Here is a 27807-nt window from a genome sequence, read left to right as displayed (position 1 = left end):
AGTTCTCTCCTCTCCTGCACTTTTACTATCTTATTAATCTAGCACTTTACCATACCAGACTTCTTGTAGTAATTATTGTAGCACACAAAAGTGCTACCAGCACTAACGTTCTACAAGGATATAGCTCCAGTACTTATTATTAATGCCCACCCCCCCAGGCATGTCTAAAGGTCAGTTTCCTGTGCTTTCTCCTGCTAACCTGGTGAACTTGGGTATCCTGAAGCAATGTAGCAACTTCCTCATGTACACCGACAACCCTCTCCTCCTACCTCACAACACTCAGACTTGCGAGAGATGCACTTGTATAGGAGGAGAAGGTCAACACTTGCACCACACCACATGGAACACATAGCCCTCCAGAACACACACCAGCACTGCTTTCACATAAAAACACAAACCACACACCCACATTAGTGGAGGCTGTCAATAAAAATCTACCCAAACAGCAGAGGCCGCCAAGGCAGAAATGCACTCAACCACCACAACACACACTAATCATGAGACACATAACTCTCCTAAACAGTGTGACACTCAACCAAAGCCCCTAAGACAAAAAACAGCATGCCCAGCACACTAGTCATAGGTGACTCGATAGTGAGGCACACTGATGCCCCACTCACTAGGTTAAATAAGGAGAAAGGAACACTCAACTGCCTGTCAGGTGCCAGGATTCGCCATATAATGCACGCGTTCAGGTCCCTCCACAGCAGGTACAAATATGACTCTGTCATTGTACATGTTGTTGTGAATGACTGAGACATACCTCCCTGGACTACATGAAAAGAGACATGGAGGAGCTCTTGGATTATGTAGCCCAGGTGGGTACGACCGTAGCCCTGAGCAGCATCCTACCATCACCCAGAATGATACCACAGTACAAGCAGAAAATTATTGATTTCAACAATTGGCTAAGTTTCTGGTGTCATTCTAAGTGGATTCAGTATTTGTCTGCCTGGGATGACATGACTGACAGACCTCGATGCTTTGCCAGAGATGGCCTGCATCTGTCACTCCTGAGCTTCCAGATACTGGCCAAGGATCTTGCCACCCCTATAGTACCTTTTTTAGGCGGTGTTCCAAAGACCAAACAGCTACAAACAAATGCAATCTGAGGGTCATGTTGCTCAACGTTAGAAGTCTAACTCTCAAAATGCACTTGCTCGAAGCACTCCTTAAAATGGAGAACATTGACATTTGTGCTGTAACAGAGACCTGGTTCAAGGCAGCAGAAAGCACCCCTGCACTACCAGGCTATAACTCATTCCACACCTTTCGGCCCTAGAACTTGGACCGAAGCTCCAAAGGCGGTGGTGTATCCATAGTCATAAAGGATGTGCACACCTCGAGACTGGTAGCCCAACATAATGCATCAGAGATACTTCAGGTGCAGCTAACATTGGGTAAGAAAGCGATTCAGGTTGTAGCCTGTTATAGGTCCCCAACCATATCCCAAGACACTCAATCCACCACCATAAGCACCCTGGAGAATATTAGAGTCCAACCTAACACACTCATACTGGGTGACTTCAACTACCCCTCCATTAACTGGGAAAACTACTCGTGTACCAATATAGTTGCCCAATGTTTCCTAGAATTCATTAATTCCAATGCCTTGGACCAGCTCATTCTTATCCCCAGTAGAGGTAGCAACATCCTTGACCTGGTCATTACTAATATGCTCGAATGTTGCTCTACACCAATAGTCCACTCCTCCCTGGTTAGATCTGACCACAAACTAATCACCTTGGAAATCGACATCCCTCCCTGCCTCCCCACAAAGGTAACCACCATGAAAAACTTCTCCAAAGCTAACTTTGGGCTGCTAAGAACAGAGGTGGCTAACTTCATGGCACTCATACAAATGGAGAATAGTTGCATGACCACCGAATCATACACCAATGCACTGTACGAACACGTACACAAATGCATGGATTTCGCCATACCCAATAGAACCAAGAAAGCCAAGGAAGCCAATCTGGTGGTCACCTGCCATAAACAAACTCTACAACAGAAGGAGGAAACTGATGCAGAATGAGGTGAAGTCCCAAGACTGGGAAAACTCCCTTATCAGCCTCAACAAAAACTTGAGATCCCTTATCAAATCCTTTAAAGCTAGCTATGAAAACAGAATTGCAGCAGATAGTAAAGACAACCACAAGGCCTTCTGTAGTCATGTAAAGAACCTCCACGGCAATACCCAGATTTGCTCTGAGCTACTACACAATGGTACCTCCTATACCGAGCCAATAGATATTGCCAATATACTGGCCGACAGATTTAGTGCCAACTCCCCCCCCCCCGAAAAGGAGCAATCACAATACCAGTAGATTGTCAGGCACCCAGTATTACTGCTGCACAGGTTAAAACAGCACTTTCCAAGGCCAAGAATACAGCTTCTGTGGGACCTGACAATATCCCTGGCTGTGTTCTACATGAACTACAGTGTGAACTGTCACCTCACCTGTGTGCCCTGTTCAATCACAGCCACACCTCAGGCTTTGTCCCTGCCGAATGGCGCACTTCTATAGTCATCCCTCTCTACAAAGGAGGAGCGACTACAGACCCTGGGAACTATCTCCCCATAAGCCTGACAAGTCTGATATGCAAAGCTGTGGAATGCATCATCATGGACCTGATAAACAGGGAGATAGAGAATCTCCAAACTCTGGATCCTACACAGTTTGGTTCTGTGAAGGGTAGATCATGCCTGCTCAACTTGGTTGACTTCTTTGAGTCAGTCACCAGAGCTGTGGATAAAGGCAAGGTGGTTCACACAACCTATCTTGATCTGGCCAAGGCCTTTGATACCATTCCCCACTCAGGAATCATAGAAAAAATCACTAAGCTAAGCATCAACCCCTATATCACTAGGCTGGCTCACACATAGAACCCACAGTGTGAAACTAGCTGACTCCAAGTCAGACTGCCATCCATTCATGAGTGGAGTCCCACAGGGATCTGTCCTGGGTCCTCTCCTGTTTGGTATCTACTTCTCAGACGTCCAGTCCAACATGAAGGGACTCTGGATGACAAAGTTTGCAGACAATTGCAAGTAGGAGCCATTATTAACTCTCCAAGTGATGTTGACATCCTACAGAAAGGCCTCACTGAGACCAACAACTGGTGTCAGAACCATGGCCTTAAGCTCAATGCCAAAAAATGTGTCATCATCCCCTTTGGGAAAAACCCATTTCCCATCAGACCTCCCAACCATACTGAATTACTTGGTTTTTACCGAGTTTTGGGGTCCAAATGAAGGGGTACCACGATTACCGAATGGCACCCCTTCATTTCTGATTTTTTTTCTTTGTGTTATTTTTAATTTTTCAATTTTCGCACTGACGGAGCTGACATCATCATGTGCACGATGACGTCAGCTCCATCAGGGCTACCAGCCAGTCGGGATTGAGCTTAAGGAGCTCACCACATCATGCCCACATCATTTCTGGATGGCTGCAAATGCGAGCGGGAACAGGGACTCAAATGGCACTCTTATAACGGACGGATTACAGCACTGAGGAAACGAATTATTAGCAGCAGCAGGGAAATTAAATGGCACTCCTATTACAGCTGAGAATGAAGACTCAATTAAGTGTGTGTGTTACAGCTCGGAATGAAGACTCAAGTAAGTGTGTGTGTTACAGCTCGGAATGAAGACTCAAGTGTGTGCATGTGTGTGTGCGTGTGTGTGTGTGTGTGTGTGTGTGTGTGTGTGTGTGTGTGTGTGTGTGTGTGTGTGTGTGTGTGTGTGTGTGTGCCCTCAGCACCTGTGCATATTATGACTGCTCTGACCTATTTCATCCTATCTTCTCTGTAGTATGTGAGGAGACATGTGATGCGTACTTTGGTTTTACCATGGAGCGATCATCATGACCTGCTATTCATTTATCATGCATCTCCTGAATGACACTGTTCTATTACTTTATGGTCATCTGTGCCCCAAGTTATGGAATAGGTGTTGCACAACCTGAACAACTGTATATCTTACATTTAGCTGAGTACATCAGCAGATAAAATAATTAATTGAGGAAATAGATGTAGGAAAGATAAAATGTAGTGCAATGAAATGGTAAAAATGAGAAATAAAGTGAAAATGTGCTTTAACAGTAATGGATATAAAGTCAGATCGCTAGATGGACATTTCAAAAGGACATATTACTCTTAGTATAATTAAGGATACATCATCCTGTGTGAAATGTTCAGTCTGCCAATATGTAATGTAGTGAAAGCAGGTCAGTACTAACTGGCAAACTTTCATCATTTGAAAGAACATTGCATGTAATACTACTAGATCTGTGTATGTGACACAGCCTTCTTATTACATGGTTTATGTAGGCTAAATTAGGCATCAGCTACATTAAGAATAATGGGACATATTAAAGATATTCAGCATAGTAAGTTTGGCAGCAGTGAGACATTTTTAAAGTAGATTTCACTTTTGCAGATTTTAAGTTTATGATATTAGATCAAGTAGCAGTAAGTTTTAAAGAAATGCATTATATGTTACAAGGCAAAACCTTTTAGCTTCCAATGAAACACCAAAATTAAATTTAATATGCTTCTTTAAGAATGCTGAACTTTTTTGCTGCAGCTGTGTTGAGGAAATGTGTTTAGTATACTAATTAAAATTTGATTTGTAGTTTTTATTTGTTGTACATTTAAGTAAGCTCTTTCTATTTTTTTATGTATTTTTCACCTTACAATTTTTGGTCTGAGGAAACAGGGAATGTGTAAGTAGACTTTTATGATGAAAATGTTCTGAATTGGGCAGTTTTGTCATTATTGGTTCATGCATTTTGTTTCATTGTCTACAGTACAGCCTACTGGAAAAAATGTTCAATCAATAAATTTAAAATGCGCTCTAACAGGTGTGCTGTATTATACAAGGAATATAACTTAATAAAATCAGGAAGATGTATCAAAGAAAAGAACACATGTATGTTTCTTGTTTTGTGTGCAAGGGGCCAATTATTTGAAAACAGCCCAGAGGTAATCTTTATCGACCACTGGCCAGATGCAATTTCTTAGGATGTGGTGTTGGTTTCAATGCTGTTTCAATGAATGTGAGTTTCAAGGGCAGAGAAGTTTTAATGCCAAGTCTATTTTCATGGTGAAGACAGTATTGCTTTGTTTAGCAGATGTCTGTTAGTGTTTGTGCATTGTTGTGTGGCAAAATGTAAAAATAAAATCCAAATAATCATTGTAGAAGTAAAGCAGTATGCACACATCAGTGTTTATGGTAAATGGGGCAAAATAGCCAGGTAATGGGACATTGGAATGGCTGCAGGGGGGCTCTGGTGCCATATTTTGGTTGCCTATTCTTCAGTTTGTGTTTGAAAGTTGGTATCCCACAATTCCATTGGAGTGGGCGAGGTTACATAATTATGTATGCAAATTAGATGTTAATCAGCGTACAGATTTGTACCTATTTTTCATGGGCCTTGTCCAGATTTTTGATGTTTCCAGGCTGAGAGGTATGATTGGAGGACCAGGACAGTGGACTATGTACATGCTGGTTTACAAAGTCCATTGAACATCTGGGAGAAACAGACAAATGCAGGTTCTGTAAAACAGAACTGGAAACAGTCACATATCTTGTTGCTGGGTGTAATACAGTAATGACAGAGGACCTGTATACTGAAAGGCATAATAATGTGGCAAGACTGCTGTAATGGGGAGTGTGCAAACATTACAGTAGTGAAGTAGCTTTGAAACATTGGAAACATGAGACACAAAACATTATACAGAATGATGAAGTTTTTATTACGTAGGATCACCCCTTACCAACAGTTCAAAAAATAGATGCAAGAAAACCAGATATAGTAGACCATAAAAAGAAGACGAAAGTAGCATTGATCATTGAAATTGCTACACCCAGTGATTACAGTGTTGTACATAGAGAGAGACACAAAGTCATAAAATACCAAGATTTGGAGGCAGAAATGAGGGCAATGTGGAAGAAAGATACCCAGACAGATCCAACAGTAGTAGGAGCAACTGGTCTCATAAGAAAAAGTATAGTCTTATTTAAATATGCTACTATTGCATGTAACTCTGTATGAATTGCAGGAGTTAATTTTGAGCACATTGAGGGTACTGTAAAGAGTACTTTTGGCTAACATATGAATTTGATGAACTTTATAGGATCATAGGAGGTTACTAGTCTAATGGCCCTGGGGCCCTTACAAGCCTAGCCAAGAGTTTATCCTCAGAAAGAAACCTCAGTCAGCACCTGTCACCCCTGTTAATGAGAGACAAAGGTGGAACACCTGGGACAAATTTGTGGTTTCCTATCCACTCATCATGGCTGCACTTGAAGAGAGTCAGGGAGGTGCTTTGTTTGATGTGTATGGGAAGTCTACTTCAGAGATGGGGCAGCTTCTGGGAGATAAACATGTCTCTCCAGCAGGGTTTGTTGATGCCGCATATTAGATTCAGGCCTTTTGAGTGGGTAATGTGTGAGGAGTTAGACTTATGGATATGGAGCATCTCTAGTAGGGCAGGGTCTGAGATTGCTTTGCAGGTGAAACACAGATCACTTCTGAGCAACCTGTACGATACCGAGTAGAGTGATAGTGATTTGAGCCTGCCCTCACAGGATAGGTGTTGGAGGCCATGGATTCTCTTTGTGAGGTATTTCTGTGGCCTTTCCAGTGGGTGCAGATGTTTGGAGAGGTACAATACCAAATGGGGCATTATACTCAATTACTGGTCTAATGAGGGAGGAGTATAGAGAGATAAAAACATCCTTTTTTTCTGGATGCAATCTCTTTACTTATGAGATGAACCAAGTAAAAGGCTTTTCTTACCACTGCCGCTTTAATGTGGTCCATTCCTATCATGGTATGAGAAACCCAAAAGACTTGGGGAAATTAAACCGGAACGAACTTGTATGTTGTTGGGAGGCAGGTTATTGGTCAATAATTCTTACAGTGACCTCCAGGTTCACTTCTAGGTTTGAGTATGGTTTTCTCATCGTTAGCCAGTCTGGCGTCATTTTAAGTATAAATAGTTTTTACTTGAGGCTAAATCACAGTGCAAGGACAAGAATATCTTTAACTAAAGTTTGGTACATCATCTAGCTCTGGCATTTTCCAGTTGGGAGTCTTTCTTAACTTTAGCTCTATCTCAGTAGGAGTTACTTTATTCCCATCCAAATCTTCTATATCAGAGTTTTTCAATTGTTCTTTTACTTCTTTTATCCACTTAGCCACTTTATTGTGTTCAACTGGATCCTCATCGATATTTCTCCCAAACCACCTTGCTGTGTACACCCTGAGGCTGCTCGTCTGTAACACTTGCACATTGTACTGTTTTAGGGACATATGCATGTTTGATGTTTTGATTCAGACATGACTGTCCTGTGCATTTAGTGTACAGCTTTTTCACAATGGTGATGCATTATTTCTTGCATCATAACGTGACCGTTGTACTTCCCTCTCAGACTCTTTTCCCATTTAATATGCATTTTCATGTCATATGTGTATGTGTTGATGTTCAAATATTTGTGTGACAGTTGCATCAGTGGTCTGTGACAGTACTGTGCTGTTGGGGCACTTCACTTGTCCAGATAGAGGTGTCACTTATGTGTAACACACAGTCACACTATGTTGGGACAACTGAGACTTCCATGTGTGTGTTATCTGTATTGGAGTCCATGAGGTTGTGTGAATTCAGTATTAAAATTCCTGCTTCTTTGTTGCTGTATATCATCATTATTCATCTTGTTGTACTAGATCTATGTTAGCTGAACGAGTTGTCAGAAACTCAAAATTCATATCAGTGAGAAGATATGATGAACCTCTTAAAACTTGAGCATTAAAAAAAAAACATACAAAAACCTATCTTTTTACAGTTTTGCAGGGGACAAACCCGCTATGCCCCACACCCCCCTGCAAATTATATATACCAACTCCGAGATCGCACTACATTGAGGAAAACGGTAAATTTCCTGATCCTCAATGTACCACAGTCTCCATTCAAAAGCTTCAGGTTTTCAGAAATTCGATCATATCATCTCGCTGATATGAATTTCGAGTTTCTGAAAATTCGATCAACTGATAGAGATCCATCGTACATTACTGCAGTGGTCAATTGTATCCACATCAACATGGACTCAATGCATAGTTACATACCATTGTTTGACATATGACTGCAGCACACTGGAGATGCTCACTTTGTGCATGTGCATGAAAGACAATCTCATTGTATACCTGGCTGCCACTAGCATGTGACATTCCGTGGGCTAACACTTTCACATGTCTCCTGACCAGCATCACATTTATTATGTTCACATGCCCATAACACAGCAGTTTGTCCTATGCACTGTAGGACTGCTGCTTGGCTTTGTGAATAGCTGGTTGCCTCTTGAATGCATGGTATAGGGTTCTAATCCAATATCTGCTTCTGTGATCCTGCTTGTGTGGATCCAATTTGCCCTGCAGCTGAGTGAGTTGCATTTGCACTGCCAACAGTAAAATGCAAGGCTATGTATGTAGGTGGCAGTGTGCTGCATTTGCCATTTTCCCCAGTTACTGTTTCCTGTCATACATATAACATCATTCCTAATCATATTTGTATGACTGTCATACAGTTGTCAACATCACAGCACTGCTATGTGCATGGGGAATTACCTTATGTTTTTCAGTGTTGTGAACCATGTTCGGGTTGCATCCCTACCCTGTTTTTTCACTTCCTGTGACCCCTCTTGTGCAGTCCATATGATTATGCTGTCTGTGTAACATAAACTGCTGTTATAAGTTACCTACCTTTGTATGTACTCTGGTGTGGTATTTGTTATATGTTTCCTAACCACCCTTTTCTCCTCTTCTATCTTCCAACACTTTGCCAATCCTTCTTATCTCTAACAAATAAAAAAGGGACCAGTAATATTACTCATGCCTTTCTGACTTTCCCTCTGACCTTCCTAGTCACTCTTCCATTATGTGTGCCCCTCTTCTGTACCCTCACCCTTCATCTACTTTTCTATCTCTTTATTTTAAGGGGTGTGTCTATTATGTGTGTGTGTGTTCCCCTGTGCATCCTGTGCCCTTCTGTTGTTAGCTATAGTTACGTCTGGCAATATGGCCCTATATGCCATATCACCATATCTAAATTTTTTTTATGCATTTTTTGAAGATTCTGATGGATTCAGCATATTACATAGTAACTATATTTGTTAATGATTTTTGTGTAGCTTACAAAAAAATCCGCAGTATATTGCAGATGTGTGTAGTCTACAGGGAATGTTTGCAATTGTTTTTTTTATGTTCTGTTAACCCATTGCTGATATGACTAGGCATATATGGCATACTGGCAGACTATAGACACTTTTGTGTACATCTCTTACACATGCCCTGCGAGTACACTCATTTTCTTATGGCATTCCTTGTTACACATGCAATCTCTGGACAATCATACCATTGCAACAAAGTTACTGACTGTTTTTCCTGTTGCATTATGCTGAGTTACTCTTTCTGTATTATTAATCATTACCATATTACCCATTTTTCTGCAAAATTTGTAAAATTCACATAGAACTCAGCACATTCAACCAACTTCAGTGAATCTTTTGGAATTTGACCTATTATGTGGATGTTGTAGAAGGCAAAGTTTTGGCTCTATATGTGTTGTTCCACAGGGTTCCTAAAAAGCTTGACAAGCTTTATTTACAAATTTTTTCTCATGCACGCATGAAGGGGTAGGTCACACTGACCCAGAGATATGACCAGCCTTGCATCTGTGCAAAGGGGAAAGTTAAGAAGGGATCAGGTAACTGCAAGCCAGTTAGCTCAATCCTTGTTGTAGGGATTTGATAGAGTTGTCTAGCATGGCCTTTTGGGAGAAAACATACAGAACTCTGACAGCCATGGCTTTTTGGTACAAGTCCTGTTAAACATATTTAATACATTACTGTAACTGAGAAATGATGACCTGCGTAAGCATTGCTTAGGTTCTAAGGCCTTTGGAAAATGTATATCAATGAAAACTCGTCAGTATGTTGACTGGAAGTACAGGAAATATAGTGATGAAGCTGACAAAAGGTGTGGGTAGCTGAGTAACCAGCAGTCAGCACATAATTCTGGTCAGAAGAAGCTCGTCTTTTAGACCACTGACCAATTGTGCTCCGTAATAACTTGTCATGGTGTCTCTACTGTGTGTAGAAGGTCCAATACAATATTTTGTGTGCTTGTTTATAAACAACACAGAGATGGAGGTAGCACTGACATAGTGAGCAGATGGTTAAAGCTATGAGCTCCTAATAAGCTCCATCCTGTTGTCCTGTATTTGATTCCCTAAGCTTCTCCTTATGTAGTGTATGAGTAAGAGGTAACCACTTAACAAGAACAGTGATCTCAGATCACTCCTCAGACTCCTCACAGGAGGTACTTGTGCCAGGCTGGTCTGCCCCGTCTAAGAAACAGATAAAAAAGCTGACAATCCAAAAGAATCCAGATGAGTCAATAGCAATGTCAAAAGCATGGCAGCTGGAATTTAATGCAAACAGATGGAATACAAGGCACTTGGAGGGTCTCAAATGGACACTTTTTTGGAAGGGAAGTTCAGCTTAGAAAGAGAGAAGAAGAGGAGGCATTTTTGGCATCACACAAAATTAATCTTTTCAAACAATGTGAAAAGGCAGGAGACGATGTTAACTGAAAGAATGGGCCCACTGGTAGAGGCACTAATTTCACAGAAGTTGAAATAATAATCTCATTGTACAGAATAATAGATAAGACCTCCACTGATGGGTGCATCCAGTCTGCAGGCAAGATATTCATTAAACAATGTTAACCTGCTGCAGAGAGTCTAAGGAAAGGCAACCGATAAGGTGTGGGTCTTGCTAAATCAGGTAAGTATGAAAAAGAAAAGCAATAATAGGTGTAAGATATGCATATATTTGACAAAAAGAAAAATGGATGATGGAAGACTACGCAGAAAGGCTGTGGGTAGAAGAGAGTATGAATAGATGGTGTATTTGTAGACTGGAGACATGGGGAAGAACTATTTATAACAGTGCAGAGTGCTGCTTATGTGGAATTCTCCATTTAGGAAACCATTTGATTCCATTACTTAATGGTTCAAAAGGGATCAGAGAGATAATGAACGGTTGAGGCGGATATAAAGAAACTTTGAAGGACGATTCATGTTCTGCAATTTCTCCAGAAATCCTCATATTTTGATATTAAAATAATTGCTGTTATTTGCATATTTTTGGAATAGTTGCACAGTCTTTCTGCATTTTAACTAGTTCTGTATACTGAAACTGGGTAACTCTGTAACATCACCTTAAACAGTTTTCCAGCCTAATTTTAATTTTCAGCTGGAGTACTTTCTGTGAAGACAGTCTGTACATTTCCCTTGTGTCTTTGTGGGGCTTCCCCAGAAGCTCCAGTTTCACCCTCAAAAGCATATAGCAGATTTAATAGCAATCTTCCAGTCTGTCATAGATTTTGGTGCTACATGTGAATGTGTGTGTGTGTGTGTGTGTGTGTGTGTGTGTGTGTGTGTGTGTGTGTGTGTGTGTGTGTGTGTGTGTGTGTGTGTGTGTGTGTGCATTCTGTGGGAGACCTGTATCCTGTCCAGAATTTGCTTCACAGCCTTACCCATTGGTTGCCAGAAGAGGCTCAAGTGTTGTCAGAAAATGCCTGGCTGGATGTTATACTGACAGCATTTGGAAAATTCTGAAAATGAATATCTGAAAATAAAATATAACTGAAAGAAACACAGTAGCCTATATTTCCTGTACTTGCAGAAGTATGGTGCATTGAATAAATTGTTTTATGAAATCATTATGCATGGATGCATTTGAAGTGTTATATGCTGGAAACTGTAATACATTTCCCCTGGTCTGGGCATCATTTCAGGATGCTGTCATAACAATGATAATTTACTTAGCTTGTAATCTGAAACTGTGGAAAAATAATAACGGAAAGTAACATGTTATCATACATTTCAAACTGCTACAGACATACATAGTTCTAATTTTACAACCACATAAATCCATCTTACTTTGTAAGCATGCTGCATATAAGAAATAAATTTCACTGAATTTTTGCAATAATAACATGCTGGCCCATAGCAGTATTACAAATATAGAACACTGAATCTACCTGCTGAATATGACTTTTACGTGCTTCGGGTGAAATACTATGAACACTTTTAAGACATTTACACAATCAACCCTCTTGAAATATGTATTGATTCCTGCTACAGTCCTGGCAGAAATGCATTCTGTTATAACCGTTAATGAGCATGGTCACTAAGGGCTGTTGTTTATTTTCACATGGCAAGGTCAGTAGTTCACATGTGGTAAGAGGATGCACAGAAATGTCTGAGCAAAAATAAACAAAAGAGATAGTCTTACTGTGCTTTGGTAGCTCCATCCAAGTGGTCCTTTGCTGTTGTTAAATGAGTTGCAGTGTCCTTCAGAATCTGGTCCACAGTGTTCAGATTTCCGATAGCATCCTTAATCTCTTTAGCAATCTTCTCCACATCCTTGGCATTGTATGGCAGAGATATGTTCAGAACCTTTCTGGCTACCAACTCAATGCTTTCTGGATCAGCTCCTTCCTCTGAAAAGGTAAAAGCAGGAAATATAGTGTGAGAGAAGTACATGGTGGGATTTATGAATAGTAAAGAACCATAAAGCAAAAGGAGAGAAATCTCACAAAACACTAGTAACCAAATAAATGTGAGATCTACACAAAGTCCAACTCCAGGATCCCCGAGTTGGACTTTGTGTAGAACTCGCATTTATTTGGTCACTAGGTATTTATGAATAGGACAAGAAGTACTTTAGAAGAATCCTACCAGGACATGCTTTTGAACCATGCAACGTTTGGTAACCAGGCTGTATAGCCTAGTAAAAAAGGGGTCACGTAGTGGTATCAGCTATAATCCAGCACTAACTATTAGAGATATTCTGCATTGACAACGATCATAGTTCCTTGAGAAGTTTATTCAGACTTCAGAGAATTTGACTACAGACTTAGAGATATAAACCTCACAGACACCCATAACTATGTGGATAATGCAAATGACTTTCAGACATGGCCTAAATAATATAATATAACATTTACACAAATGAGTATCATTCATGTAGCAACTCGCACCATTTTGTAATGAATGCATAGCCTATCTTCACTCACAGAGCGATAGCTCCCGCCATCTTCATGACAGAAATAAGGTGTATAAAGACAGCTCACAAGGATCTGCTTTTTTTACAACAGTGATTTTACAGTTTGCACTTGAATTGCCTTGATTTAATGATGCCAGCAATGTGGGTGTTTCTTTTAGGTTGTACCCTCACCCCTGTGGAGCTATAATGCCCTCTCTATATGTGTCCTTCCATCCTCATTCTAATGAGGGCTACCATCACTAGTTCAGTAGTGCCAAACCCATTTCCCTAGGCCTGGCTGTTTCTGGTGCTTGTAAGCTTCTGCCTGCTTTTGTTGATCAGCTGACTGGAACCACTCCTCCTGCACCCAGGACGTCTGAACTGCTGTTGGACACTCAGTCACATCCTTCCCCTGCTTAGGCCCTTCTAAAGCCTGTGCCTCTATCAGATCTCAGTTTATATGGGTCACAAAAAGGGCTTTATCTCTCTAAACACAGGCCTAAGTCTATATCGGCTCCAGAATGTTGATCCGAAGTATCTTTTGAATCTGGGTCCATGTCACATTTCTTGTAAGACACACTAGATGTGCTGTCCCAATTTAGGAGATTAGTATTTGTTGTCAAAATCATTGCTACGTATGATTAGAAAAACGTATCCCTTTTGGGTAGTTTGAGACTAGAGCTCTACCATTCCACGTAGCATTTGAAGAGAAATCAAAATAATAGACTGCAAACTTACCCTGCGTGGAAAAAAACAACGACTCACTGTGTTCATCTAGAATAGTCACAAGAAAAGTCTGACAAAAGTTCTTATTGGTCTGATGCATGCTTTTAATGCCACAATCTAAAAAATAAGATACTGGCACTAGTGTTCTAAAGAAGTGCTTCACAATGTTCTAATGATTCTGGAGTAAGGAACATCCTGCATAGACTATAACAGCTGGCCATCTTCCATAACTTCAGGACACATTCCATGTGCCCTGTTAGTCAGCTCGAGCTAAGATAACTAAAAAGACAGGTTTGTGCACCAGTCTCTTCAGAGCTTTCATGCCAACAGAGAGAGGGAGGCTGAGCCCTGAGGGGATATTTATAGGAATAAGAAAAATCAAATAGCCACACCCTGGCATAAAAACAACACAATATAAAACAGCGGTGATGGAGGGAGGGAGTGGATACTGTAGCAGTGATCATTCAAACATCTACTGTTATAGTAAGTTTACTTAAACAACTGTACTATGTTCTTCATATTGATCACTGCTGCAGTAGCCTACATTATATGGATAGATTACCATAGTTAACTATATTGGGGTGATGGAAAGAGAAGGGCCCAGAAGCCCTTAGAGAATGGGCCTAGCAAAGTCTGATCTAGACATGAAAAAGCTATCTAGCTTGTAATTCTTTGTAAAAGTATGTACAGAGGACACACTTGCTGCTTCTAGAATACTTCAAGTTCATGCCTTTGCAAAAAGCCATAGATGAAACCAAGGCCCTGGTAGTGTGTGCCTTGACCCTGCCTGGAATAGTTTCATTGTGTTGGGAATAACAAAAGGTTACAGCCTGGGATAACTATTTAGAAATACTCTACTTTGACACAAGTTGTCCCTTCTTACCTTCACAAGAAATGAACAACTGATTGGAAGATCTGAAAGATTTTGTTCTGTCAAGATAGTACCTGAGTTGTCTGTGAATATCTCAGGTATGAAGTATCTTTTCTCCTTCATTTTTGGGTTGAGGGAAGAAAACAGAGAAAGGGATAGGTCTGATTAAAGTAAATATGAAAATGACTATAGGCATAAAAGAATGATTTGTTCTTAAAAAATCTGTTTCTGTGAAAAATGAGATGAGGTTGACACCATAAGAGCTTACAAAATAGATACTTCTTCCTGCAGAGGTCAATGCAACCAGTAAAACTCTTTTCTATAATAAGAACCTCAGGTCGGCTAGATTAGCTGGTTCAACTGGAGCAAGTGTTAGTATCTCTAACACAAAATTAAGATTCCAAGGAGAAGCTACTGGTTTTCTTGGAGGTCTCTTATACAATACACATTTCAAAACATTTTGAGATGAGAATGGTTTGAAAGAGGAGGATCCATGGGCAGACATGCTGAAATAGCTGACAAATGAACCTTGATTGAGGAGTTAAACAGGCCATAGTAGAGTAACTCACAAAAATATTGCAAAACCAAATAAATGCTAGCCCTGAATGGGTGCTAGCACCAGGCGTTGTTGGCACCAAATAATAATAATAAAAAAAAAAACTTTTCAATTTGCTAATATATGATTTTCTAGTAGGAGTCTTTCTAGCCTCCATTAGTATCTGCTGCACGCCCTCAGTAAATAAGACCTTATCATCCAGGCTGTCAGCTGAAGTTGTTTGGGGTCAGAATGCATCAAAAACCCCTGTTCTTTGTGAGGAGATTCAGCCTATGAGAAAGCTTGGGATAATTGCCTCTGGACAATTCCAAAAGAAGGGAGGACTGTTGTTGCCTGGGCCAGAAGGAAGTCACCTCAATGATCTTGGGGGATTTCATATGAACCTTCAGAAGATTGTGGATATCAGTTAAAATAGTGGAAAAGCATACAAAAACATTCCTGTTAAGGGAAAAGAAAAGGCATCTGCCTTCCAGGCCTTCTTGAATGGAGTCCTAGAAGAGAAACTTTCCTGATGATTGTCCAGAGAGGAGCCAAAAAGGTCTGCTTCAGGAACTCCCCACAAATTGATCAGGTTTTGGAAGACCCCCTTGATCTAGTTTTCATTCATGAGGGTCTGCCTTTGGCCTGCTCAGCTTGTCTGCCACACAGTTGTTCTCTGACAGAATATAGGCCTGTAGAGTGACACTAAAGCTATATCCTAAGCTAATGTGGCTAGTCTGCATATGGGGTAAGACCGGTTCCCCCATGCTTATTTATGCACTACATCACTGTGGTGTTGTCTGTAACAACTTGAAAAGGGCCCTTTAGACTAAAGGTGATTCAGAGAGTTGAGTGCCTTGTTAGCAGCAAGCATTCCTTTTACATTTAAGTGCTTGTGTCTGTTGTCCCAGATACTTTGTACTTTTATCCTCCCTGTCCCTGCTCCCCAGGCAAAGTCCAAGGCATCTGTGGTGACTGACTGCTTTGGAGCAGGAGGGGAGACCTGGATTCAGGGATACTTAATATCTCCACCAGGTAATTTCTCTTTTGACAAATCCCAGAAATGTAATCTCAAAAGACAATGGGTGATGGGACTAAAGAGACTTCAGATACCATTGTATTTTTCTCTTGTGGAGTCTTGCCATGGGTACCATAAGAATCACAGATACCATGAGACCCAGAATCCTGAGGTAATTCCCTCTTAGCAACTGAAGTCTGAGTGGAAAACCCTTTAAATAGATCTAAATATAGATCCATTTTTTTTCTGTGGAAGGAATGCTGTTTGTACTGAAGTGTCGAGCAGACAACCCAGGACAACAATCCTGTGCAATGGAATCAAAAAAGACATTTGAATGTTCTCTTGGGATCCCATACTGTGTAGGAGAGCTATCATCCAAGTGAGACATTCCTAGAACTTTGAAAAAGACTCTTCAAAGACAAGCAAGTTGTTTAAATATGGAAAAATGTGGATACTTTGTAACCTGCAATGGAATATCACAGAAGTATGATACTTTCTTACCATCAGAGCTTGCATAGAGTTAGTTCTGGAACACAATTTTTTGATTTTTGAAAATCAAATTTTCAAGCAGGTCAAGGGAGTGGCAATGGGTGTGAGATGTGCTCCTGATTTTGCTAATATAGTTTTGGCCCAATGGGAAGATCTTTTTTTTCTAAGCTCTCAATTTCAGGAATAATGGGCCCTTTACATTAGATACCAGGATGACACTGCCCTGTTTTGGAATGATAATGAAGAAAGGTTGACTGATTTTTTTCAACTATTTGAATTTAACTACTTCATTTTTGAAATTTACAATGACCATGGATAAGGACAAGTTCAACTATCTTGATGTCACTATCAGTAAGAACTATGAAAGTAAAACTTTTTGTTTGTCCTTGTAATAAACTGACCTTTTATGTTGGTCAGCTGGTTTCTTAGGGTATTGCCTTGCCCACTTAGTTATTAGTTTTTATTTTTATTGTGTTGTTTGCTTGGTTTAATATTGGCATGGAAGAGGATGAAAGAAATGGCAACCTCTAGCATATTAGCTACCAGGAAGTTTTGGCCTCAATTGGATCTCTTTACACCTTGGTTCACGATTTTGCTCAAAGGGTTTCAGGTTTAATTAACAAAAATGAAGTTACAAATGTTTCATGGAATACTGGTGACTGTTCTCAGGGTTCCGATGTTTCCTTTATTACTCCTGCATAAAGGGACAACCAACTCTGTGATTTTGTGGCTGGCTGTTTAAATTTGTATAGCCAGCCAGTCCCTTCCTCCAATCAGGAGGGTTGTGGAGTCTCTGATGACTTTCCTGCTCAATTCTCTGTTGGAGTCGCTTAGAATGGATCTGTCCTGTGGAAGTGTACAGCGGGGGAACACTGGACGAATAGATTAATTCTTTCCGTGATTTAGTTTATAAATATAAAAAAAAATACAGTTGAAGAACTGCTACCTGAGTGAATCCTTGAGACGTGAGCACATTCCTAAGGGATTGCAGATGTGGAAATATCTGACCGGTTTGGCCAAGGATTCACCATTGCACTGAGAGCTCCTGACATTATTTAACAGACATGCATGTGAACTTTTAAAGGTACTTATATCTGACAATAAGAAAAAAATCATCATTTCTAAACATTGAAATTAACAGAGTCGACTGTTGTATACGGTCGGATTTGTTGTTTGCTAACAAGATAAAGGATTTTAAAGTAGCTGTCAGTTTTGTGGATAGAAGCACTTTAGAACTAAAAGTAAAGAAAAAAAAAAAAAAAAAAGACAAAAATGATTATGATAACAGGCAGGCTTACCCTGACCATCCTTTAGGACAACAGCAATCATGGTTTATTGAAGAATGTGAGGAAAATAATTATGTGACTAGTACTGGTGTTGGACAAAATTCTGTTTACAACTCTATCCCTTTAGTGACCCCCCCCCCCGAGGAGATCAGAGAGATTAATGAATCAGAGGGTAAGAGCATAAGGGGACACGACTTATGGGTTTTACCATCACCCACCCCTGCAGAGAGGGAGAGTGAGAGGGACATTGAGGGTTCATTACAACAGGGATTAGCTGAGGATGTTGTTGATACAACTGATCAGGTGTGCTCTGTTGCATATAACATGGGTGACTTCAAGATCTTTAATTTGTGCCAGGTTAGCATTAATACTGAGTGGGATGATTTATTAGAGAAGGGTCTTAATTTTGTACCTGCTAGACATGCTAACATTGAGGAAACCATTATCCAGTTAAAACTTTTTGCTAGAAAATTGAACCTTGGGTTCTTTTTTAAGGGTAATAATGATTCCCTCACTGTTCCTACTAGCTCAGTATTAAACAGACCAAATATTTTTAATCCCTCTACTCACCCCACAGTGTAATTGTTTGAAAAACTATGCGAGCGTGATATAAGTTCATTACTGTTGGAAAAGCACAGGGGAGACTGTGACGTGAATTTAACATCTAATGAAAAACAATTGCTACATATTATTATTTGGAACAAAGATATCAGGGTTATGAAACCAAATATGGGTGGGGGTATTGTGGTCATAGACTCCAATGATTACATCAATAGGATGTTTTCTATTTTATATGGTGACACTTATGATGAACTTTCTAGAAATGAGTTCAACATTGCTTACTGTAACATTAATTTATCACTGGAAGAAATGTTGTTTAACGGCCAAATTTCTTTAGAGGAGCTTGAATTTTTACAAGTGCCTCACCCCCCGGATCCCCACCATTTTTGGGATTCCAAAAATTCATAAAAGTTTCACCAACCCTCCACTGCATCCAATTGTGGATGGTAAGGCCTCCAAGACTTTTCCCATTGCTAGTTTCATTAACCACAAATTTAAGAATGTCCTGGTCCATCATCCCTACTTGTATAAAGACTTATGGGATTTTTTATCCAAGGTCTCCAATGAGTTATAAGAACAACAGCTATTAATGGTCATCAGCGATGTGTGTGACCTACTTTCTGTGATCTCCCACCAACAAGGTTTAGAGTGGTTCTATGACTATTTATGTAGCAATTCAGATCTGGACCACACTAGTATTATTACCATCAGAGCTTGCATGGAGTTGGTTCTGAAACACATTTTTTTGATTTTTAAAAATCTAATTTTCAAGCAAGTCAAGGGAGTGACAATGGGTGCGAGATGTGCCCCTATTTTTGTTAATATAGTTTTGGCCCAATGGGAAGATCTGTTTGAACTAAGCTCTCAATTTAAGGAATATTGGGGCCTTTATGGTAGATACCTGGACAACACCGTCCTGTTTTGGAAGGATAGTGAAAAAAGGTTGACTGATTTTTTCAACTATTTGAATTTAACTACTTCATTTTTGAAATTTACAATGACCATGGATAAGGACAAGGTTATCTGTCTTGACATCACTATCAGTAAGAATTATGAAAGTAAAAATTTTTGTTCGCCCTTGTAATACATTGACTTTTTATGTTGCTCGTCTAGTTTCTTTGTGTCCTGCCTTGTCCGATTAGTTATTAGTTTTTTATTTTTGTTGTGTTGTTTGCATACTTTGTGAACACTCATGGATCAGTGGCTAGCCCGAAGTGTAAGGCAGAGAACTGATAATATGATCCAGACACTAGGTAGCCCATCTACCACAAGAGGAGTGGTTTCTGGCCCAGAAATTGTAGTTTATTGGCCGTTTGGGCAGTTTTTCTCCATCTCTTTCAACTTTCTGGTTTGAAAGCCTGCATTTGCACTTGTTTCCCACCTTTCCTGTAACTAGTCTAGTTCAGATACAGATTTGCTGTATCCAGAACTGTCTGTAAGCTTCTGAGCCCCCCCAAGCCTTTCTGTGCTGGAGGGAAGCCTTCTAGCTTATCAGTGGGAGTGTTAAGCACTAGGTAGCCTATCTACCACAAGAGGAGTGGTTTCAGGCCCTGAAATTGTAGTTTATTGGCCGTTTGGGCAGTTTTTCCATCTCTTTCAACTTTCTGGTTTAAAAGCCCATGTTTGCACTTGTATTCCCCCTTTCCTGTCACTAGTCTAGTCCAGATACAGATTTGCTGTATCCAGTACTGTTTGTAAGCTTCTGAGCAGTGCCTAAGTCTGCTCTTCAATTTTTCCCTTAGATCTGCTAGTTCTCTCCTCTCCTGCACTTTTACTAGGTTATTACTCAAGCACTTTACTAGACTTGTTGTAGCAATTATTGTAGCACACAAAAATGCTACCAGCACAAATGTTCTACAAGGAAAATGCTCCAGTACTTACTATTAATGCCCACAACTCCAGGCATGTCTAAAGGTCAGTTATCTGTGCTTTCTCCTATTAACCTGGTGAATTTGGGCATCCAGAGGCAATGTAGCAACTGCCTCATGTACACTGACAGCCTTCTCCTCTTACCTCACAACACTCAGACTTGCCAGAGATGCACTTATATATCCAAACTGGAAGCCACGCACTCTCCAAGACCGGAATAGCTGGTCAAGAGGAGAAGGTCAACACTTGACCCACACCACATGGAACACAGAGCCCTCCAGAACACACACCAGCACTGCCTTCACATAGAAACACAAACCACACACCCACCTTCATGGAGGCTCTCAATAAAAATCTACCCAAACAGCAGAGACCTCCAAGGCAGAAACACACTCGACCACCACAACACAACACTAATCACGAGACACATAACTCTCCTAAATAGTGTGCCATTCAACCAAAGCCCTTAAGGCAGAACAGCATGCCCAGCACAGTAGTCATAGGTGACTCGATACTGAGGCACAATGATGTGTCACTCACTAGGCTGAATAAGGAGAAAGTAACAGTCAGCTGCCTGTCAGGTACCAGGATCCGCCATATAACGCATGCACTCAGGTCTCTCAACAACAGGTACAAATATGATTCTGTCATTGTACATGTGGGTGTGAATGACCTGAGATGCACCTCCCTGGACTACATGAAGAGAGACATGGAGGCACTCTCGGATTATGTAACCCAGGTGGGTATGACCCTAGCCTTGAGCAGCATCCTACCATCACCCAGAATGATACCACAGTACAAGCAGAAAATGATTGACTTCAAAAATTGCCTAAGTTTCTGGTGTCATTCTAAAGGGATCCAGTATCTGTCTGCCTGGGATGACATGACTGACAGACCTCGATGCTTTGCCAGAGATGGCCTGCATCTGTCACCCATGGGCTTCCGGATACTGGCCAAGGCTCTTGCCACCCCTATAGTACCTTTTTTAGGCGGTGTTCCAAAGACCAAATTCTCACCATAACAGCTACAAACAAATGCAATCTGAGGGTCATGCTGCTCAATGCTAGAAGTCTAAATCATAGACATTTGTGCTGTAACAGAGACTGGTTCAAAGCAGCCGAAAGCACTCCTGCACTACCAGTCTATAACTCATTCCACACCTTTCGGCCCCAGAACTTGGACCGAAGCTCCAAAGGTGGTGGTGTTTCCATATTCATAAAGGATGCGCACACCTCCAGACTGGTAGCCCAACATAACGCATCAGAGATACTTCAGGTGCAGCTAACACTGGGTAAGACAGCGATTCAGGTCATAGCTTCCACAGGTCCCAAACCATGTCCCAAGACTCACACTCCATGTTTCTAAGCACTCTGGAGAATATTAGGGTCCAACCTAACACTCTCATACTGGGCAACTTCAACTACCCCTCCATTAACTGGGAAAACTACTCATGTACCAATACACTTACCCAACGTTTCCTGGATTTCATTAATTCCAATGCTCTGGACCAGCTCATTCTTACCCCCACTAGAGGTAGCAACATCCTTGACCTGGTCATTACTAACATGGGCGACCATTGCTCTACATCAATAGTCAACTCCTCCCTGGTTATATCCGACCACAAACTAATCACTTTGGAAATCCACCCCTCCAAATGTAACCCCCATGAAAAACGTATCCAAAGCTAACTTTGGGCTCCTAAAAACTGAGGTGGCTAACTTCATGGCACCCATGCAAATAGAGAATAGTTGCATGACCGCTGAATCATACACCAATGCACTGTACGAATACGTACACAAGTGCATGAATCTTGCCATACCCAATAGAACCAAGATGCTCTCCTCCAAAAAAAAGGAAGCCAATCTGGTGGTCCCCTGCCATAAATAAACTCTACAACAGAAGGAGGAAACTGATGCAGAATAAGGTGAAGTCCTAAGACTGGAAAAACTCCCTTATCAGCCTCAACAAAAAGTTGAGATCCCTCATCAAATCCTCTAAAGCTAGCTGTGAAAATAGAATTGCTGCAGATAGTAAAGACAACCACAAGGTCTTCTATAGTTACATACAGAATCTCCACAGCAATACCCAGATTTGCTCTGAGCTACTGCACAATGGTACTTCCTATACCAAGCCAACAGATATTGCCAATATACTGGCCGACAGATTCAGTGCCAACTTTACCCTTCCCAATGGACCAATCACAATGCCAGTAGATTGCCAGGCACCCAGTATTACTGCTGCACAGGTTAAAACAGCACTGTCCAAGGCCAAGAATACAGCTTCTATGGGACCTGACAATATCCCTGGCTGTGTTCTACATGAACTACAGAGTGAACTGGCACTTCACCTGTGTGATCTGTTCAATCACAGCCTCACATCAGGCTTTGTCCCTACCGAATGGCACACTGCTACAGTCATCCCTCTCCACAGAGGAGGAATGACTACAGACCCTAGGAACTATTGCCCCATTAGCCTGACAAGTCTGATATGCAAAGCTATGGAACGCATCATCATGGACCTAATAAACAAGGATATAGGGAATCTCTAAACTCTGGATCCCACACAGTTTGATTTTGTGAAGGGTAGATCATGCCTGTTCAACCTGGTTGACTTCTTTGAGTCAGTCACTAGAGCTGTGGATGAAGGTAAGGTGGTTCATACAGCCTTCCTTGATCTGGCCAAGGCCTTTGATACCATTCCCCACTCAGGAATCATAGAAAAACTCACTAAGCTAGGCATCAACCCCTATATCACTAGGTGGGTTGCAAACTGGCTCACCGATAGAACCCACAGTGTCACAAGTGGAGTCCCACAGGGTTCGGTCCTGGGTCCTCTCCTGTTTGGTATCTACTTCTCTGAATTCCAGGTCAACACGAAGGGACTCTGATTGACAAAGTTCGCAGACAATTGCAAGTTGGGAGCTATTATTAATTCCCCAAAGTGATGTTGACATCCTACAGAAAGGCCTCACTGAGACCAGTGACTGGTGTCAGAACCATGGCCTTAAGCTCAATGCCAAAAAATGTGTTGTAAGCCCCTTTGGGAAAAACCCAGTTCCCATGAATTATGACATTGATGGTAGTCCACTGAACACAGACGGTGTTATAAGAGATCTGGGAACACAGGTTGATGGCAACCTCTCTTTTGACCCCCAAATTGCAAATGTGATCAGAAAGTCCTTCTATCTGGCACATCTCATTACTAAGGGTTTTGCATCCAGGAAAAAAGAAGTCATTGTCTCCCTGTATTCTTCCCTCATTAGGCCAATCAGCAAGTAAAATGCCCCATTTGGCATGTACCTCACTAGACACCTGCAACAACTGGAGAGGCAGCAAACATACTTACAAAGAGGATCCTAGGCCTTAAACACTTGTCCTATATGGACAGACTCAAAAAACTCCAACTATTCTCTGTCTCATATCACCTACTTAGAGGCAATCTCTGCTTGACTTAGAAAGCCATGTCTGACCCAGCTCTGTTAGAAATACTACATCTAACAAAATCCCAATCCCTCCGCACCACATGCACCAGATACCTCAGTCTCATTACCACACTCAAAAGAACATGCTGGAGGAACAGGTTTATAAAGTGGAGACTGCTCATGCTATGGAACAGACTTCCCATACATGTTAAACAGAGCACCTCACTGGCAGTCTTCAAGAGGAATCTTGAAGAGTGGATGGGAAATAGAAAATTCACCCTTGGGATCACTCCAGTGGCTGTACTCAACAGAAGCATTGGGATCTAAGGTTGGGTGGCACGATGCCAGGGTAATCTTATGCGCTAGGCTTGTAGGGTCATTAGCCTATTACACACCTATGAACCTATGAACATAAAACCTTTAGAAACATATGAAGTCTGGATGAATAGGAATGTGATAAATATCTCTTAAATATAAGGTAACCAAAAAAACTCAAGTGAAGAAGATATAACAGCTTGTGAAGTGAAAGCATTCTGAACTTGGACACTATGACATACTGGTTTAGGAAAGAAACATCCAAAGCTGGTCTCCAGGCATTTTCTTTCTTTGGCACCAAAAACATCCTAGAATAAAACTCTTTTTCCAACTGGGAAGGAAGACCAGCTTATATTATCGTCTGACAGCGTGTGCTGTAGTATAGGAGAAAATAGAGGAGGTTGGTCTGGTGGATGTGGAATAATTCTTGGGAAAGGACGGGTTTCTTCCTACTACCATCTGTAACCTTGCTGTAACAATCTCACAACCCATCTGTATGAAACAATCTGTTTCCTAACAGAAAAATGGAGATACCGACTTCCTGGAAGGGATGAGGGATTGCCAAGCTGGGGTTGGGGGCCAAGGCCCCTTATACAGTCATTCTGACTTGTTTGATTATCTGTTGTTCCAGACAGTTCCTGCTTTCTTTCTGGAAGCTCCCTGCAATTGTTTTTTTTTTTTTCAGTTTCTGTTCACCAGCATTTTGATGAGACTGTTTATTTTGTTTCGTGGCAAAACTGAATGAGGGAGAAAAAAAAAATCCCTTGGAAAATTTGGAGAAGGAGGGCTGAAAATTTTGAGAGATTCCCTGTATCAGCTTACCTCTCTCCTCACATTTTTTGATATCGTCTGCAACAGAGGGTCCAAAAATAAATCTCTCCAAAGAAGAATTCAAAATCTCATTGTTTCTATCTTCTGGGTGGTTCTGAGAGTGCAGCTAGGCAAACATCCACAATACAGTACCAGAGAAAACAGCCCTTGATGTAGTGTCTACAGAGTCATATATGCACTTTAGACAATGAGCAGTGGCCTGAGAATTGAAGAAATTAAACCAAACAAAGCAGATTTGCCCTCACAAGAGGGAACTGCAGATAAAATATTCCTCATGCTTTCACAATTAGTCATGATAAATTTGAACATATGAGCATGACAATTCAAAATTCTAAAAATTAAAATTGCACGTGTACATTTTTTCCCAAACTTGTCAATTGTTTTCCCATTCTTGTCAGAAAGAGAATGATTAGAATTAACAAAATGCTTGGCAGCTACTGGATTAACTAAGGTTTTAGCTTTTAGGACACGTCTGAGATGAGTGCATAAAAAACTTGAAAGACTGAGGAGCTTTGTACATTCTGTCTGCTTTTTGAGGTACAGCAGGCTGGCTGTTAGGAAAACCACGGTCTGTGATAAACACATCTTCCAATGCTGACAGCACTGGGGGTGAGGGTGGTGTGGTTGTGAGGAGGTTCTGGGTATTCCAGTTGTAACATCTCACAGTATTTTCTGAGGGATACAGAAACTTCAGTGTTCTTCCACTGAAAACACTGGCACATTCTGGAAACAGTCTCAGTGAATGAGAATACCTCAAGAGGAGGATCAGATATCTTGCTCTCCTCTGAGTCTGAATCAGAAGTCAGAGGAAAAAAAACTGCATCTCTCCCATCACATTCCTCTGCAGAAGTAGTTTCTTGAATCACTTTAGGCAAAGAGGAATCCATTTTTCTTTAACCATAACCACCATATAAGAAGGGTCAATAGTGGAACTGGTGCAGCAGAAGGTAAATGTTAAGTTTTATGTTTCATTTTGAAACAGAAGTTGGGGCAAATAGGTTTATTAATGGAAGCGGCATCAGTAGCTTCCCCAGGGATGGATACAACAGTCTGACTAAACAGAGGTATTTTCCCTGCCTCTTCTCCCCCCAAAAATGACAACAGTGACTCTCCCTCGCCCACTGAGTGGACTCCAACAGGCAAAGAGGATGCGTTTAACCCCAAGTCCATAGTGTCTGTATTTCCTATGCAAGATGGATCCCTGGAAAAGATTAGTGGCCTGAGAAAACAGTTTTGGCCACAGCAATGTCACCCACCTGTAGCTGTAACATATTGCTAGCCTGCTGTTTAGTTATTTTTTTCTTTTTGTGTCTGGAAGAAGGTCCAACCATGGGACCAGTAGTTGCTCTGTGATCAAGCCAAAAATGGTGCTATTTTCCAATGGAAACTGCTGCAGCACAAGCTTGTAAAGATTTGAAAGCATTTAAAAGTAAATTTTCCTAGTTATAACATAGTAAAATGCATTCTATACACTTTATCAGCCCCCCAAATATAAATTAAACATTTTCTCCACAGAAAAAAAAGTCTAGAATGCTTAAACTAACCTTTAAACTGTCAGAAACAAAAGTATACTCCCATTTAAAAGTACATTAAAGCCAACTGACAGTCAACAAAAACATATACTCCTAGCTTGAAATATACTTTCTTCAAGAGGAATGCAAGTTTAAACAAAGAAAATAATATCTGGAAGGTCTTTTCCCAAAAGGAACTTATTTACTCTCTTACATATTCCAGTGATGTATATGCTATATGTAATATTATAAGAAAACATTGGCATAGTCTGACTACAGATGATAGATGTAGGGCACTTTTGGGTGATTTCCCCAAGTTTCATTTTAAAAACTATCTTTCACTAAAGAGAATGTAACGTTGTAGAAATCCTTTGAATAATAAAAATAGCGTGAAAATTCGTTCGGATAGGACTGGTACCCATGCATGTAGATCATGTAACTGGTGTAAATATGTTAGAACGTGTGATAGCTACATACATCCTGACTCTAATCATGTTTTTAAGTTTGGATTTTATGCAGATTGCTCTAGTTATGATCTTGTATATCTTCCAGTCTGTGATTTATGTAGTAGTTACTATGTTGGTAAAACTAACCGCACTTTGAGGGATTGTATACATGAGTATATTTACTGCATAAATAAACGTGATACTATAAATACTTAACTAAACATTGTATTAATGCAGGGGATAGTCATTCTTTTAATTTTTTTTTGCATTGGAACTTTTTTAATAAGAATAATAGAGAAGGTGATGTCAAGAGCAAAACAAAATGCTTAGAAATAAAGTGGATGTTGATATTACAATCAGATAAAGGAAGAGGCTTAAATGAGCTTGTTTCTTTAAAACCTCTCCTTAGATACCATGCTTTAGCCCACTAACTTTTAGATATTTAAATGGCTGCTTCTGTGTAGTTAATAGATCTGATGAAGCACCTTCTATGGTGTGAAAGCATTTATCTTTCTTTTTTATGAATAAAGTTCTATTTTTATTTTTGGAAAAGTTCTGCCGTTCCAAACTAGTTCTTCTTCTTGTTTTAATTCATTGTTTGGCTGTGGAACCATTTGTTATTCCTTTTTGCTGGGTTAATTTACTACTTGACATCTTGAAACTGCAACATCACTCTATATCTATTCTCATTCACAGTATCAAAAAAGGCCCATTTGCTTTTCCGCTTTCCAGATTTTCTGGTGGGGATACCATACTTTGCCTACGGGAGGAGACAGACAAACACATTGATTTGCTCAGGAAATAGGCT

The 27807-nt window shown here is 40.6% G+C and overlaps 1 protein-coding gene across 4 annotated transcripts in view; it reads right to left on the bottom strand.

Moving 5' to 3' along the window:
- LOC122807740 (laminin subunit beta-1-like) overlaps positions 1-27807 on the bottom strand; it is a 2263691-nt gene that overhangs the window by 380838 nt on the left and 1855046 nt on the right. For all 4 annotated transcript variants that reach the window (XM_044078727.1, XM_044078725.1, XM_044078726.1 and 1 more), the window contains one exon: positions 12368-12575. In XM_044078727.1, the coding sequence (XP_043934662.1) occupies positions 12368-12575 (208 nt within the window). The remainder of the gene's footprint in view (positions 1-12367; positions 12576-27807) is intronic.

The sequence above is a fragment of the Protopterus annectens genome, chromosome 7.part1 (genome assembly GCF_019279795.1).
Source record: "Protopterus annectens isolate FY-2018-M chromosome 7.part1, PAN1.0, whole genome shotgun sequence".
NCBI lineage: Eukaryota > Metazoa > Chordata > Ceratodontiformes > Protopteridae > Protopterus > Protopterus annectens.
This window is presented reverse-complemented; position numbering and strand designations above follow the sequence as displayed.